The 18,031-nt window shown below is 41.9% G+C and overlaps 1 protein-coding gene across 22 annotated transcripts in view; it reads right to left on the bottom strand.

The window, feature by feature from the left end:
* ZNF385B (zinc finger protein 385B) overlaps nt 1-18,031 on the bottom strand; it is a 387,675-nt gene that overhangs the window by 9,840 nt on the left and 359,804 nt on the right. For 20 of the 22 annotated variants that reach the window (XM_072811297.1, XM_072811276.1, XM_072811280.1 and 17 more), the window contains 3 exons: nt 12,710-12,955; nt 11,653-11,831; nt 10,964-11,065 (listed from right to left, as the gene is read on the bottom strand). In XM_072811297.1, the coding sequence (XP_072667398.1) occupies nt 10,964-11,065; nt 11,653-11,831; nt 12,710-12,955 (527 nt within the window). Of the gene's footprint in view, nt 1-8,303; nt 9,716-10,963; nt 11,066-11,652; nt 11,832-12,709; nt 12,956-18,031 lie in introns of those variants that run through there. The other 2 variants (XM_072811285.1, XM_072811286.1) reach the window with 1 other exon arrangement.

The following is an 18,031-nucleotide window of genomic DNA, read 5'->3' as shown; positions in this document are numbered from 1 at the left end:
GGCCTAGGTGTCCGGCGCCTGCGCCCTATGGCTGTGCCTAGGTGTCTCTGCGCCCCTGCGCCCCGTGGCCTAGGTGTCTCTGCATCCCTATGCCCCGAGGCCGAGGTGTCCATACCCCTGCGCCCCGAGGCCTAGATGTTCGTGTCCCTGCGCCCCGAGGCCTAGGTGTCCGTGCCCCTGCATCCTGAGGCCTAGGTTTGTCTGCGTCCCTGCGCGCCCCGAGGCCTGGGTGTCCACGTCCCTGCGCCCCGAGGCCTGGGTGTCTTTCCTTTGCTCGTGTCTCGTATCTGTACATGTGTCTGTGTCCCAGGACAGACGGGAGTACTGCTCACCTGCTGTCTCCGCGGCCCTTCCCGGAGGGCCCTTCCCGGTGGCCTTGGGGTCCTTCCCGGCCGCCGGCGACGGGCGGGCAGCATGGAGAGTGGGGGTGCGGGGGGTGGGGGCTCGCTGTCCCCCCGCAGCAGGAAGCCCCACGAGCCCGTGGCAAGGCGGGGGCCTAGGACCCGTCCCCAGGGCAGCGGGCCCGGAGCTGGCGGGGGGCGGCCTGGGTCACTCTGCGGGGCGGCGGGGAAGGGCCTCGCCCTCCGGGTCTTGGCCGCCTGGGCCCGGTGCCCCCATCCCTGGTGCGCGCGGCACGGGGAGGTCACCCGGGTCGATGAGGGGAGGACACTGCACCTCAGATTTGCTTCGGGGCCTGTGCCTGGGCGGCCCCGAATTCTTGACCTGCGAATTCTTATTTTCTTATTTTTAAACCCCTTGTTCCTCGCACAGCTAGGTGACATCGTCTGCACACGTGTCACAAATGAGGGCGCTAACCATTTAGTGGACTTGAATCATTAAGAAAGGGTTGTGGCCAGTATATGAGGCTCAAGAAGGTGGGGCACTTGGTAATAACGTCTAGAAAGGGTTCTATCCAAAGATTTAAATAAAACTGAGAGGGACGCCTGGGGGGCTCAGCGGTTGAGCCTTGGGCTCAGGTCGTGACCCCCGGGGTCCTGGGATGGAGTCCTGCCTCCGGCTCCCCGCAGGGAGCCTGCTTCTCCCTCTGCCTGTGGCTCTGCCTCTCTCTGTGTGTCTCTCATGAATAAATAATAAAATAAAATAAAAAATAAAGTAAAATAAAAAAATAAAATAAATAAAATAAACTCACCTATATCTTTCATAAACACCCAGAAACTTATTTCTCTTTTTGAATTTGAGGTATTCTGATTCCTCTATTTGTCTTGAATCACTAGAAGCACCTGCTACAAATGATTTTTGGTTTGGTTTTGCTTTTGGATGAGGCTTATATGCAGGATTTTGCTTATAATGGAAAAAAAAAAAAAAACCAAGCAGATTCATTTCTAGCATTTGAAAATCTTTACTGTTTGCCTACAAGTATTTGGTTGTTTGGAGATGGGGTTCCTCGGAGTTTTAGCCTGAAGTTTGCTCCACTTAGTGTAGACTTTGGAAGTGTTCACTGCTTTTAATGTGGACTCGACGTGTGGCACTGCGTGGACCAGGAGTCTCGGCATCCTGAGGCCAACAGGCTTCCTTTGATTTCATGAGCCAGACTACTCTTGTCTTCTCTGTTTTACCCTGGGTGGGGGTGTTGGGGGAGGGCCGGGCCTGGTAGGATGCAGATTTCGGGGCATCACTCCGGCCTTCTTCAGTAATCCTCCCGGGGGATGGGGCCCAGGAATGGACCTTTAACAAACCCTCCAGGTGGTTCTCCTCCACACACCCTTTCAGAATCTGCAGTCCAGGTTGTACTTTGTACCTCAATGAAGACTCAGCAGTTGGTTCAAGGATCTTTTTGCCTGTAGACAAAGCAAAGGAACCACCCTAATAAAAAGCCTTGCTTTCTGGTCTGAGATCAGAGGCACTTTTCCACCCTGCGTGGTGTCCATCGAGATGAAAAGCTTTCGCACAGCAAAGGAAACAGCCCGACCAAAGCTCCCAAGCTCATTGCGGGGCTTAACTGCTCAGTAAATGGGTTGAAAAATGGGCTCGGCCACGTGAGGCTGTGTAAGCGAGAGTTAAAGCGCCCCTGTTGTAGCAAAGGTGTGAGCCTTGACTCGCAGCTGGCTGGAGGGACCAGGAGCTGCCAGGAGGGGCCTCCTGACCTTTGTCCTGGAGAGCCAGAGGTCAAAGTGCAGATGTCTAGTCCCTGGAGCCTTGTCCTAGTCATCGGGTAAGCTTCCAGGTTCACATGGTCTCACTCGCCACCTGTTTACATTTCCTGGAAAGTGGAACGGTTATTGGCATCCAAAGAGTGAATTCTCTTAGGGAGGGCGTCTGGCTAGCATTCTGACCTCTTGTCAGGAAAGGGAGGCTGTGTTTTGCATTGTCCTTTTATCATTTGAAACTTTGGGGCTTTGTATAGGTTAAATGCTGTCAGGAGGTCTTCAAGGGAATTTTCCTAACTATTCACACTCATATAGTCTTTCTTCCTTTAACAAGCAATTCTTCCCCACGGCCTGCACTGCAGAGAACAAAACAGCAGATAAATAGGCCTGGGCTGCTGGTCCTCTGATGGAGGGAGAAAGGAGGCCTGCCTTTCCTATGGACAAACTCTATGCCATAGTAAGAATGCATTTCCGATCAGCAGGCAGAGAGTGTATTTTGATCTTAGAATAATGTCGTTACTGGAATAACCAGGCATGATCTGTCATAATCAAAAACCAAATGGGGCGATGTGAATCTATACGCTGGTTATGGGATTCCCAAAGGATTGGTTAAGTAACAGAAGAGCCCAGAACATGGGAGAGAGGTGGCAAGAATCTCTGTGAGAGGCATCGAGAATCATAAACCTTAAGATGCTATTTACAGTAGCGCGTGGGTGGCTCAGCCGTTAAGTGTCCAAACTCCTGGTTTCAGGTCAAGTCATGATCTTAAGGTCATGAGACCAGCCCACCTTGGAGGCTCATGTTGGGCTTCATGCAGAGTCTGCTTGACCCTCTCCCTCCCTCTCTGCCCTGCCACCTGCTATCTCTCTCAAATGAATGAATGAATAAATGAATGAATAAAATCAATTTTTTTTAAAAAGGAGCTGTTTATATTATTTAAGTAACTGGGTGTTTCCTTTCTCAAAGTAACCTAATTGCAGTTTTCCACATGCCAGGAAAATAGTTTTTCTCAAGGCAGGAAAAAAAATCTGAGATAACATTAAAGCTCTTTTCTGGCTTTTTGTTTTTATGATGAACTATTCTTATTTGATATTTATTATTTATTTTTCAGTTATAATTTATTGGATTCTTCTGAAATTGTGTGTCATTGTGTAGTGGAGGCCATTTGCTTTGGTTATAATGGGACAACCAATTATATTTACATGATTCTGAAATAGCAACATGTGTTCTTTATAGAAATTCAAGTTATACCAAAAAATTAAAAATAAGATGTGGAGCCATATGGAAATCTACAACTCAGGAGTAACTTCTATCAGTCTGGATAACCACTTTTATTAGACATAGTTTTAAAATTTAATACAAGTGTGATCATACTCAACATGTTCCATAACCTTTTATTTCTCCCACCTGGACACATAGGCAACTTTTCATGTCGGTAATTACAGAATTGTGTCATCATTTTTGTTTCTTTGAGTAGGCTCCATGCCCATGGTGGAGCCCAACACGGGGCCTGAACTCATGACCCTGAGATCAAGACCCACACTGAGATCAAGAGTTGGATGGGTGCCTAACTGACTGAGCCACCCAGGTGCCCCATGTCATCATTTTAAATGGTTCTGCCATTTCCTACTTCATATGGATTCCATCATTTATTTACTCATTCTCAGTGGATGAATTTTTTTTTCACTATTTTGAAGTATAAATCTTTTCAAATTTATAGGACTAATATCAGGATAAAGTCTTGAACACAGGATTCCTGGGCCAAATGTTGTGGGTAATTGACATGATGCTACATATTGACCGACCATCCTTCCAGAAAAGTTGAAGCAATTTTAATACCAACAGTGCACGGATGTGTCCATTTCCCTACTCTTGTTGATATAGGTTTAGAAAATTTATATCTTTTTTGTCGATATGCCAGATAAAAAAAATGTTGATTTCATTTGTATTAAGTGATAACAAACATCTTTCCCATTTATTAAGCATTAGTATGTATTTTGTTTTTTTCTGAATTGCCCTTTTGCCTGTTTTTCCATTGGATTGTCTTTTTTTTCTGGAAGAGTTCCCCCATCCCATTTTATGGGTTCTCTGTAAAATAAAGATATGAAACTATATATTTCATATGGGTTGTAAATATTTTTCTTAGTTTTTCTTCTATATTTAATTCCCTTTATAGTGATTTTTAGTTTTTTACATCAGAAAGAAATTTTTTATAACAGTAGTAATTTTTTTTATAACAAAGAAATTTTTGATTTTTTACAACTTGGGATTCTTTTTTTTGTTATATAGAATACAATACTTATAAAATTCCAACATAGTTGTGATATGTGAACATTTTGCATTTACTCTGGTTCTGTTATCTTAGCGTTACTTTTATTTGAATTACACCCTCATGAATAGGAACATAAACTTATGACTAATGCATTTACTATTTCTTTTCCATCACAGATGTATTTTTCTCCAAGTCCAGATTAATTTAAAGACTCAAAATTGGCTAATTTGAGAGAATTTACTTAAAATTAAAAATAAGGAAAACTGATTTCATTTATCCACATATGAAAATTTGTATAGCAAGCTATGACTGGCAGTGACATTTTACATGCTTAGTTTTGTTGTTTTTTTTTTTTTTTTTACATGCTTAGTTTTATTTGCTTCTCAGAACCACACAGTTAGTTGGGGACCATTATATATGTTTTATATGTCTGAGAAACTGGGACTCTGGGAAAATGACATAAAATCATTTTCTGACATCAAATCACAGAACTAAGACACAGATGATGTGATAGGATTTGAATTCCTGGGGCACCTGTGTGGCTCAGTGGTTGAGCATCTGTCTTTGGCTCGCGGCGGGTTCCTGGGGTCCTGGGATCGAGTCCCACATCGGGCTCCCCACGGGGAGCCTGCTTCTCCCTCTGCCTGTGTCTCTGCCTCTTTGTGTCTCTCATGAATAAATAAAATCTTAAAAAAAAAAGATTTGAATTCATGTCTTTTGAGTGCAAGTTGTATATTGTTCTTATTTCTTTTCCATCTTAATTTTACTTTTTTACTCTAATAAAAATAAAAGGAGGTGCTTAAGGACTAGCTTGTCCAATCATCTGTAGATAAGTGGCTTCTCAAAATGAATATGACATGAAGATATTGTCCCTGTGTCCACAGAAGGGAGCTGACAACCAGAGGCTGATGCAGTTTGAGCACTTAGTGAGTAGAAGAATACATTGTGTTGTCACTCTGGCTTTAGAAATTTCAGCCAAAGAAATCAGGGCAATTCCCTAGAGTCACACTCCATTGCTGCTGAGGGCCTGCACCAGGTCCCTGATGAATTCCCTCAAGGAGCTAATTACTTGGAGAAAGGAAGGAGGCAAAGATGAGCATCCCCTGCGGAATTTGCTCTTGTGCTACACAGCTCTTCCGCAACCCCCCAAAGTATCAAAAGTGGTATTTTCCTAGAGAGGACAGGTCAACTCTGATGTTGAGGGCCATTGTATTAACCAAACCAGAATCCGGCAGGACCACTGAGGAGAGGCCAGGATCCACACAGCAGGCCTACTGGGTGAAGAGAAATCCTCTGTTACCAGAAGATGCTCGTGCTTGTCAAGGGTGTATGTCTTGATGCTGACTATCAATCAACGAATTCCTGGTCATCTCTCCCGTCAAACAGAACCATTTCTGCTCTAGGATATAAGAATTCTCTTAGGGCCGAGAAGGAGCAAAGCAGGGTCAGTTCGTGTGATGTATAATACAAATGAAAATTTTGCTTTTTGCTCTTATAATAGTTTAGTTTTGTTAAGCAGCTGTCAGTGTGGCTTTCACGAAGGGGCATCTGTAGCTACATTTTCCGTGCCCTGGTCCGAACCCATGCCAATATATCACTGACTTTTATTTACTGCAACTTCCTTCCTCTGCCTAATTTGTGAGTGCATCTCACCCTGTGCCTTTAAAATCTTGTTATTGAGTTGTGAATACCCAAGAGGTCACTTCTTTCCTGGAGAATCATGGTACTTGAGATGAATCTCAGGGATGCTCCTGAGACAAGGGTTGCCAGAGTTAGCAAGTAAAAATACAGGCTTAAGTTTGAATATCAGATAAACAACAAATATTCCTTAGTATAAGCACATCCCAGATATTACACACTTATTTCTGGGACGTACTTAGACTATGTGCAATATCTTACTATAATTATTAAAGTATTCTATTAAAAATTATTCATTGTTGACCTGAAATCAAATTTGTTTATGTGTTTTATATTTCATCTGGGAAGCCTCTTGAGATCAATTTCCATATTCTACAGAGACCTGTGCTGAACTATGTCAGAGTAAATAGCACATTTTTAAACTTTCCCAATAAGTGGAGGGGTAGAGTAAAATAAAATAAAAAAATGTCGTGGGAATAAAATGATAAAAATTTTGGGAAATGTCATGGGAAGAGATATTAGTTTGAAAATACACATCAGCTTAGGATTGACCCACTCTGCTACTTCAGAATCAGGGTGGATAAGTTATATCTGTTTGATAGTGTTGTACATATCATGACTTGAAGCTACCCACAGCTACTCATGGAGGCATGCATCTTAATTAACTGCTATTCTTTTATGCTCCTTCCCTCAGGTGATGCTTCAAAATCCTAAACCATAAATCGAATCAGCAGATTCCTGGGTCGATTTAAATACTGACATTTAAAAGTTTTTGAGGATGGCAGTGAACATTAATAAGATGCAGGATATATAAGAGAAATGAAATATAATTGTTACTGGAGATGATAATAATAATAATAATAATAATAATAATAATAATCATCTTCTCCAAAGTGTTAAAACAGAAAACACATTTCCTTCAGAGCATGATGTTCCTAAGCCATGTCTGAAGGTCCAACCAAAGTTTAGTGAACTAGTACAGAGTTTAAATGAGTCCTATTAAAACAAATTCTGAATGTCAAACTGGAATTTTAGTAGACTCTAAAGCTAATAAGCCTAGAATATCAAAGTCAACAATTTTCAAACAGTTGGATAAACTCTTTGATAAAGGAAGCCCATTGCCATATATCACAGCTGCACTGCCATCCACTGGCCTTAATTTTTTAGAAATGAGGATTTAGGTGCCACCCCATCCCAATTCTTCTCATTTTAAGGAATTGGCATGGTTTGGGCTTGAAGTGGGGGGAAAAGGAGCTCTCTCATAGCTTTGTTAGAACTCCCCTCAAAGTTCTGGAACGGAGTGGTAGATTAAAGGTGGCCACAATTCTTTGCTCTTTTTCACATTGGAAAGTGAATACTTTCCTTCGCCTCAAATCAGGATTGGCCTTAGTAACTTGCTTGATCAATTGAATGCAGCCTAAGTGACATGCTGGGAATTTTGAGACAATTTTATAAGAAGCTTTTTGGCTTCCACCAGGGCCTCTTGAAGTGCTCTTTCTCTGGGAGCCCCAAGTTACCATGTCATTGCCCAAGACCACAGAGCTGGAGAGGCCATGTGTAGGTTTCTGGTAACTGTTCCAATAGAGTTCCACCTTCCAGCCATTTCCACCCAGGCACACACGTGAGTGAGGCCATCTTGAGCCTCCAGACACCCCCCTCCCTCCCCACCCAAGTATTACAAAGGGCTTCATACGGATGCCTCTCAGAATAGAAGAACAGCCCAGCCCAGCCTGGTTGGAATTCTTGACTCCTGAAATCATGATATAATAAGATGAGTCGTTATTTTAAGCCACGACGTTTTGAAGTGGTTCGTTAAGCAGATAACCAGAACAAATAGTGATGTATTGATCTTTACACTTAAAAAGAGAATGAGGTGGAAGAAAAAAGGGTGGGCTGGTTAGAGAAGGTAAAAGAGGGGAGGCGTGAGATAGAAGGAGGTCATAAATGCCTTGGACACAAATGAAAGATGGGCTAGGGATTTAGAAGACTTAGAGCAAATTAAGAAAATCAGAGTCACAAAGTTTTATCAGACTCCTACTGTGATTTAGGGCTATACTCACAACTTGGCCCTACTTCTTAGGGAATCAGAGGGAAAAGAGCAGTAAAGTCTTACCTCATGCAGATGCTGTGAAGAGTAATGAATAAACATGACAAATAAAAATGCTTCAAGAGCTGAAAATGCTACATACATAAGGAGCAATCTTTGCACCTACTGAAAATCGTTCATCAGATGATTTCAAATTGGAGGTGTCTCAGGAGAAAATAACTTTGAAAACACAAACAGATTTTTACTTTTTGTATTTTTATTGAAAAGGTACATTTAAAAAAATACACAGACATTTTACCATTTACAGATTGCAGATATAGATGCTCTAAAAGAGTTCACTCTATTTTGTTGTTTTATGATACCTCTTGCCCCTGATACCACAAACATTCCAGTCTTGTTGATATCAGTTTAGAAAGGGGGGCATGGGAGCGTGACCTGCAACATATCCAGTGAACAGAAAGACAAATTGTTCAATTATAAATTTTTTTTTATCTTCTGTACATTATTGCATTAGGGAGCCACAAAATTATGTAGCATCATTACAAATGAAAACAGGTTAAAAATGAAGAAGATTATTACGTAGAAATACATGGATTCATTGTCTCCTTGCAGAATGCACAAGAGGTGCAAAAGTGTGCAACAACTTAGGAAGCGCTTTTTCTGGTTGTCTACATTTGCTTAGCAACTCAAACTAGTGAGGAAGCTACAAAATAAGTTAAACAAAAATAGCAAACAGGTAGTAATTATAGCTATGTTATATGGCTTTCTAGTTCTTTTAAATATCACCAAATAAAACGTGAAAGAAAGAAAATACATTGCTTTATCTTTTTTGTTCTCTTAGAGAGAAAATTCAAAGCTACTTTGCTTCCTAACATTTACACAGCAACTAAAAAAAGTTGAGTTCAGACAAGAGATACAGAACTAGTACTACACAGGATACAACAGTACTAGGCCTAAAACAGTACACGATCCCCGTGGACAAGGGTACACCGTAAAAGAAAACATTGTGATCCGTTGGGTTAAGATGGTGTCCACAAGCGAGCACTTGTGTTCATCTGTTTTTGTTCCACACTAGAATGTGCCCAGTTGGATTCCAGAGTTATTTACAGACGTGTGAGGAAGACCCCCTAGTTTTCAAGTCTGTCAGGAAACAGCTATTCCTTATGTTTCTCAGCCAGGTCACACCCATGGAAACTGAGTCAGAGGGCGGTAGATAGATGCGTTTTGTGTTGTTTTGTTTTCTGACCGATACATGTGCAAGAAACCAGTGATCTGGGATGCATGAATGGGGGGAGGACGGAGGGGGGGGGGCAGAGGGTGTGCTGCCGGGTCCCTACGCGGGCGCGCTCCCTGGAGGCCCTCCTCGAGCCTAGTGACTCCTCGGTGTGGAGGCGGGCGGGGGCACCCCCACCCCGCCCTCGGGCTCGGTCCGGGTCAGTAGGGCGCGAAGAGGATGGAGGCGGGCGTGGCGCGGATGGGCCCGTGGCCGGGCCGCAGCAGGGCGGGCGGGAGGGCCGCGGCCTGGAAGAGCGACGCGGACGGCCGGGGGGGCAGCGACAGGGCCGAGGACACGGCCGCCGCCGCCAGCGGCGAGGACAGGAAGGCCGGGGCCAGAGGCTTCATCAGGTCCTTCTGGAAGGCGAGCTTGGCCTGGCGAGGCAGAGAACGGCGGCGGCCCGGCTCGGTCAGCACCGCGGACAGCTCCCCGCCGCCGGCCCTCCCGGGGCCTGCCCGGCTCCTTCCGCACCCCCCCGCCCCCCGCCCCACCCCGCCCCCGCACCCACTCGTGCATCTGGCCGCCCGCACCCACGCGGGCGCTGCTGGGCGCCGCTGCATCCCCCAGGCACGAGCCGCACACGCACGGCCAGGAGGTCTCCGCCCGGCACCTCGGTAACCACCGGGCAGCCTTGAGACAGATGGGGGGGGGCGTGCCTGACCCTTCCCTCTCTTTGGAGAAGAGCCGCTCTGGGTGAGCGGCTGGGTTCCAGGCTCAGGGGCCTGCTGAGCGTCGGGAAGACCGTGCCCACCCCTCTCCCTGCCACGGACACAGTCGTAGGCCCTGAAAAACTGCCGCGAACTCGAAGTTCGGTCCTGTAAGCGAACTAGAAACGCTCTCTTTTTAAAGGAATCCCAACGTGCAATCTTCCCCAGAAGTAAATCAGTCCTTAATTTCTCTCTTTTGCAATCAGGAGAAACTCTGAGCGCTGGGTGTGGGTGAGGCACGGAACACCTGCTGGCAGCGTGGCATGGAGGCTCTGCAGAGGCCGGGAGCACCAGCTGGCCAGTCCCGCCTCGACCTCCAACGGAAGGCCCACTGGGCTAAGTCCCAGGGAGAGCCTGGAATGCAGCCATCTGGGGATTTCTAGGGCATCTAGTGCAGGCGCCCCTGAGTATTTTTGCAAAGGAACTGAAAACAGCACCTACTGAGACCAAGTAGGACAGGCTGACACCAACGTGGCTGCTGGACAAGGAAGGAGACAGTAATACAAACACCCACTGTGCTTTCTGGAGAGAGGGAACGGAGGGGGAGCCCCCCAGAAAGGGGAAGGGCATCAAATGGATGCAGTTTTGTTTTAGGAAAGCAAGCCTGCTTCCCAGATTCAACACAGTCCAGGGCTCCTCAGGATTACTTGTCTGTGTTCCTGGGCCTTAATTTTTCTTTATATGATAAAGAAGGTTGGCTTTTGAAAAGATCCTGGTAAACAGTAAGGTGTTAGCTCTTAAAGCGGGGCCTGCAGGTGTCCTACAGCAGGGACTAAGGGGTTCCGTCTACACTTCCATCTAAGGGGGCTACTGCAATTCAAAAACCCCCATGACTGCTTGGTCCCGAGGCTCTCCTGAGGGCCCGAGCCAGCAAGGTGGACCCACAAAACAGGTGAGCAGGTAAGGTGAACTTACCGCTAAAATGCTCGGGCTCCGCTGGAGTTTGTTGTAAGGGCTGTATTTCGGCTTCAGTGGTTTCCCGGCAACCCGATCCTTATGCCTTCGGCTAGAAATGTGCTGAAAAAAAGTTTGATGCATTAGCTGAATCTAAATGTGAGCTTAATTCCATGTAAAATCTATTTCCTAGATAGAGGTAGCAGGTCACGCCATCCTCAGCTCCAGGCCCGCCGGCCCACGGTGGTGGTGGTGAGATCACCGGGCTCTCAAAATGAAGACTTGCTCCTCACTCAGTTGCAATGCCTCTCTTTCCTTCCCTTTCTCTGGCATACTTACCCTGCTTTGCCTGTTGTGACCATCGTGACCCATGAGTCTGTCTCCCAAACCAGATTTTGGTCTTTGAAAGAGGGGCTGAACATCTTGCCTTCCAGAAGTTCCTGCTCAACTGACCATGAGCTCCAGAGTGAACGCTTTTATTTGTCTGTCTGTCCCTGACGCCTAGCCTGGATCTGACGTATAATAGAAGTAGGTGCACAAGTGTTCAGTACTAACTTTTTCTTCTACTAGCACTTGCATGTTGTATACCATATGCATTGTGAAAAGGTTAGTAAGTTTATCTGTGAGCACAGTGGGAACCATTATGCAGGTTAGATACACAAGCAAGTGGCGACCCAAACAACAGTGAATACTAATTCAGGACACATTACCTGCTTGAGTTGAATTTCTGAATTAACATGAACGTCACAGATTTCACAATGAAATGTCTTGTTCTGTAGTCCGGAGCCCTTACTGCCATTCTGCATCTTTAATCTTGATCCAGGTCTAGGATAGGACTTAATTGGACCAGCCCCATTACGAGCTTCAACCATGGTCTTGTGTTTAGATCCTAAGACAGAAGGAGACATAGTGTAAAATAGCTACTTAAGACCCGAATAGATACACGAATAGCCCTTTGTTTTCTTATCCTTGAGAAGTTTATCTTCGGGCTGAATTTCTCATTGCTTTTTTGTTTTTAATGATCATTTTAATGCTTATTATAGACACTTTTTATTTATGATGAACAATAATGCTGATCAATCGATACGTTTTGTAAAAAAATGGGAAAACAGGAGTATATTACAAAGAAAATATGGAAAATATAGAGAAGCATAAGAAAATAAAGATTACCCTGTATTTTTACCTCTCAGAGATAACCACTGTGATGATTTTAGTTTTTTTTTTTTTTTCAGGTTTTGTTTTGTTTATATACCAAAAGAAAATATCTATTTTCAAAATTGGGACCATGCTAGTTAAATATCCTGACAATTTCGCATGGCAAATCGTGTATTTTTTTAAAAAAATAATTACATTTTAATGCCTTAGTAATATATTCTTTCATGTTGGGTTACTATAATGTATTTGACATTTCCCTACTGAGGGACTTTTAAATTGTTTCTCCTTTTTTCTAAGTGTGTTGCAGTGAACATTGTGCATAGATATTTGTCTTTATCTCTGTCACTTCATCGTAATGAGTTTGGGGAAATATTAGATGCCTTTGAGAAAATAAAGAACAGAATAAGTTTTATCTCCAATTTGCTTTAAACTTTTGCCTTACTGTTTCCAAAGTTATTATATCATATTTTCTTAAAATCACTCCTTTGAATAAAAAAAGGAGAGAAGACACTGAACAAATCTAACGTTTGAACAACAAAAGATATGGTATTCTGATGGGAGAAGTTGGGTTTTGTTATAAACGCTATTTAAATTCAAATGATAGCTGCTAACCTGTGTTGTGTGCCTCTAGCTGTGACAGGGAGTTCACAGCCACTTTGCATAGTGAACAATACAGTAATTTTTTTGCTTTTTCTTCTTCTGATTCAGAAACAGTACCAGGAGCTCCATTTGTGCTCTTCGAGGGAGAAGTGGCTGCTCCAGGTGGCAAGGGTGTTGTGCCAGATTTGAGGAGAAACGAGCCCCCTTCAGAGCTTGATGGCTGAATGCAACTGTTGGCTTTTAACTTTCCTTTATCTTCTAAGAGAGACACAGAGAAATCATATTAAAGCTTCATATAGCATTATCAACACAGGCAAATTGACATAAAGGAATTAAAGATAGAAATTTGATTTCTATATGTAGCTTTAATCTCCAGCACAGATTTTAGTTCATTGAACTTCACTGAAAAAGAACTCCACGCCATTGATATCCAATGTCAGCTCACTCCAAGATGATGACTTACGGAAAATGACTTTTTTTCTCCCACTGGTAGCAGGTAACTTTCTGATACCCTTGAGTTGTAAACTGTGCTCCAGGGAAGTCTTTAATGGATAGGAAAACCCACTACTTGCCAATATGAGTACATGATATGATGATAACATGAAATAAGTCATTAGCTAGCTTCATTTACTATTCGTGCTTTAATTATGACATGAATATACAGTTAGCATTCAATTTTTATGCCAAGTTAGCATTTTAACTTTGGGATGTTGTGGTAGCGGTGAGGGAAGAAACATGGTTGGTTTTGGTTATAGTTAGTTAAGTTTTGCTGCTCTTTGAATGGCAGAGAAATTTACCTAAAATCCAAGATGCAAAGATTTCATTAATGATATTTATTACTGCCAGTCTATATTATAAGCTTTTTTTTTTTTTAAATTCTATCCCCAGCATGGGGCTCAAACTCACAACCCTGAGATCAAGAGTGGCATGTTCTACTGGTTGTGCCAGCCAGGCACCCCCAAATTTTAAGTTTTGAGTAATGACATTAACCATAAGCAAAATATGAGGATTAGCCAAATAATTTATAGACATCTTGGCATTTTGATCATGTAGCTCTGAAATGCTTCCAATTGTCAAGGCCCATGGTGCAAGCTCTAGGAAGGGTCAGAGTGACTTTAACACAATTGAAATCTTCGGGACTCATGTGCTATTCAAGACAGATTCTGTTCAGCAGCATCTTTGGGAAAGAAATGGGAAATGCTCAGGCAACAGCCCAACCCATCACACATTTAAGCTGAGTAGAGCTGGTGCTCTTGGAAAATGTCTACTGATGTGCTGATAAACTCTTATTAAGAGAGGAAAGAAATTAAAACTGAAACTTATTTGTTAATTTTCCTAGCTAATTTGGAGCTGTATGCCATGGGCCTGGACCACCGATACGGAAGGAGTGACTAGGGGAATAGTAGCATGATAGTGTGTCCGTTCTGCATCTGGGGTAACACCAAAGCTTTCATATGCCTCAAAAATAATGGGAGATCATATTTCTACTTGTTTGATTTAGGGATCAACACTTGATTTCCATCCTTTTTTCCTGCATTAGGTCCATCCAGGTCAAGACCAGCAGGGATTCTACAGATGAATTCTTGGACTTCACAATTTATATTCTTTTTTTCAGCAAGTTTATTAAAACTTCAGGATGCCATAAAGTATGATGGACAAGATCTTAGATTTTTACTAAACTGACCTCCATAGTATGAGAGAAGGAAATAAAATCAATCTTCCTAAGTGGTATTAGTAAGTACATTAGATTGAAGATTATTTCAGGCTTGGAACTCTCTCCTTATGGATATAAGGATCCCTCAGACTGATTTTAGGATTTCATAGAACTCACAAAACAGTGAACTAATTCAGTAATCTTAACATTTGCTCCTACGGAATTACTCAGTTTCTTGTCGAAGGAAACTCAAGTTATTGCATAGCAAAATCTTTGCTTCAAGCATATCACATTTCATATAAATTTCACCTCAAGAAACTGACCTGTTTTAGTTATTTACTCATTCTCTCTTATGCACATTTATTTTATTGTCCTTTATACTGATCTCTCTCATATAATCTTACATTTATACAGAATGTTACAATTTACAAAGTGTCATCACTTACATTGTCTTATTATTTCTCACAACAAACTTGTGAAATAGGTAAGGCTGAAAATAATTATTTCTAGCTTAAAGATGAGAAAACTAAGGACCATCAAAATTGAATAATATCCCACAGATTAGCAGGTGGCATAAATGAGCATGATACTTTCTATAACTATTCACTGGGTAGTGTATTATTCCTCTTGCACAAAAGGCGGACTTCGTATGCCATTAACAACATAAATGGCATACGGTAGTCACTGGAGATGTGATAAAACCATGGTTTTGTTTAGTTTGAAAGCATATTTGCCTTAAATGAAAATATCTATCCTGTTCAACAAGCATCTGATTCAGGTTGCATTGAGAAGATGGACCAAATTATCTTTTTCTCTCTATTCCTATTTCTTTAAGAAAAACTAAACAGATTTCCTTTCATCTCTCCTTTTCAAAAGAGGTCTTTTATTCATTAGCAAATAAATCTTAACAAAATGCTAATTGCTGACAATGTGCTAGACACTGAAGAGAATAATAAATAAAGTAGGTATAGACTTTAAGAAAATAAAAGTTTAGCAGGGGAAATGAGATATTCAGAGATCTCTGATTTATGATAGAAACTAGTAAGAGGCATGACAGCATGGAGCAGGAAATGATTTCTTCTGGTTGGGAAGAAAGAGACATTCTTCATAAAGGAAGTGATATTTTGGCCAGATTTGAAGGTCAGATTTAGAGAAGCATAAGGTGAGGTGAGAAGTAGGAAGTGAGGGGTTAGAGGCAGAAACATGAGGAAATGCTTAGGTGTTAGAACGCTTGGGATTTGCTTGCTGAGAGCTGCTAGCTCAGCATAGATGATGGCAACAAGTGGGATGAGAATTATTATTATAAAGGAAAATTGAACCAGAAGACAGAGAATATCTTAAAACTAGTAAAATGGATACTAACAGAGGCCATTTACCTTTAAAAATATTAAGAGATATGGTATATTTACCACTTACATAAAATAGGTCTTACGTTTTATCCTCTGGATAGGCCAGAGCTTTAATGTTTGTGAATACAGGGATAAATCTTGACTCTGAAAACGTGTAAATGGTTCCATCAGATTCAGGACATTCTGTCTACGTTCATACTAGCTGCTCGATAAAGCAGATCCTAAAATCACCAACGCAATAATATATTTAGATTTGGGCATTTTCTTTCCTGGATGTACACATTTATAAGCTTCAAAGCCTAACTTTATTATTTCTCATTTTAATGGCTTTATATTTTTATGAAAATCCATTATGTTATTTTTCTTTTCTTGTTGGCATTTTTTAAAGCCTCTTTACTTTGTGTATTTGAAAGTTTAATGAATGTACTGTTTACTTCTGCTTCTTTTAATAAAGATGCATGTCATCTGGAACTTCTGGTTAATGTGAATTCCGTTTTCAAGTATTCCCTCACCTAGTGTTAATTAGCGGGTCTTCTGACTGTCTTCATTATTTTCTGAGTACTCAACTGCCTTTCTTAAGGTTTTACCCTATAAGTCTTTGAAGCAAAATTTGCTTAGCTACATCAGAATTGCCCTCTGTAACAAATATCTGTAATTTATGCATCCAAGCAAATTTAATTCTTCAAAGTAGCTGTCTTGGAAGGTTCCACATTGATTTACTTATTTTCCAAAGTTCTAAGCATTTTGGAAACCTCTCATTTTGGAACTGTTTTCATATCTAGTCAATAAACCACGTGAAGGAAATCAGTCTTCAATATTTATTTGTCACAGTTATTTTTTACTCCACAACGTTACTCCGGTTAATCCATGTGTTCATCAAACTTAGTGTTATATTATTCAAACATCTTCAGAGGACTAATAAGCTAACACAGATGAAAAGAACAGGCTAGAAGTTCTGGAAGCAGTTTTCAGAAACGAATCCTGTGGGTAGCTGGAGGACTCATGTCCATATATAAGTCTTAATTTAAAATACAATCAAAATAATATTCTAACTACATTGTAGATCTTATATTTTGAAGTAGAACTTTGGGAGCTATAACCCAATTTTTATGATTCCACTTACAAGGTTTACGCTTGTTTAATGTCACTCACATAAATTTCTTCTAACTGGGTTTCAATGGTTTAATAACATACATATTTTATATAATAAATTTGTGTTCAATGTAGAAAGTAAAGTCAGGCAAAAATTTTTAAAAATCACCCATGATTCTATCACCTAAAATAAAAATCAGGAAACTTTTTCTGTAAAAACCCAGATGGTAAAATATATTAAGCTTTGTAGGCCATACTGTTTCGGTTGTAGCTACTAAGCTTTGCTATTCTAGTAGGAAAGCAGCCACCAGCGTGGCTGTGATCTAATCAAACTTTATTTACAAAAATAGGCAGCAGGCTAGATTTAGCCCACAGGTAGTAGTTTGCCAACACTTGACCTAGATTATTAGAATTATAAGTGTTATTTCACACTGTTTACACAGTAATATATGTGAAAAGACAAACCACCATTGCTAACATTTTTCAATTAGCAATAAATCAAGAATATCTTTCCATGTCAGTAAATGTAGAATTGGATCATGATTTATAACAAATTATATTCACTTATATGCATGTACTATAATTTATTCAACCAACCTTAGATATTTGGGTTATTTGTGGTTTGCACTTTTACGGTGTTAACAAGATATTGAAATAGGAGTTTGGTGGCCTCAGAATGAAGGAAACCTGCCCAGACCGCAAGCAATTGGCATCAAGTATCTCAGCATCTTAGAGTAAGTCCCCAAGGAACCCCCAGACACAAACAGGTGGCATTTATAAGAGGACGCAGAATGTAGCCTGCTACCAACATCCTATCATGCACATTCCTGGAGCATCTAAGGACTGGAGGGCTCACAGGTATCATTCTGCATGGGTTGGATGCTTCTGAATCCAGCCCAAGTAGTACAACTAGACGGGCATGTAAGAAAGGACACTGGCATTTCATTTTTCAGTCTGCCAACTCCTGATCTTGGTGACCTGCCCCTCCTGCCAGATAGGGGAGAGGAAGGTTGGGGACAGATGATCTGGACCAAGAAAGGTCAGAAGTCGAAGGACCTGTAACCTCAGTCTGGCATGTCAAGGTTGAATGAACTGGACATCCTGAAAGGTGGTCAGGCCTGAGCCCTGTTGTTGGTAACCGGCAGGAAGGCTGATCACCAGGACCCTGGCAGCAGGAGGCTGAGGAGCAGACTTCTCTGGTGGCAGGAGCTGAGGAAGGACTGGAAGAACCACATGAAG

The sequence above is a fragment of the Canis lupus genome, chromosome 34 (genome assembly GCF_048164855.1).
Source record: "Canis lupus baileyi chromosome 34, mCanLup2.hap1, whole genome shotgun sequence".
NCBI classification, from domain to species: Eukaryota; Metazoa; Chordata; class Mammalia; order Carnivora; family Canidae; genus Canis; species Canis lupus.
Note: the sequence above shows the minus strand (reverse complement) of the source record. Positions and strands in the feature narration are given on the sequence as shown.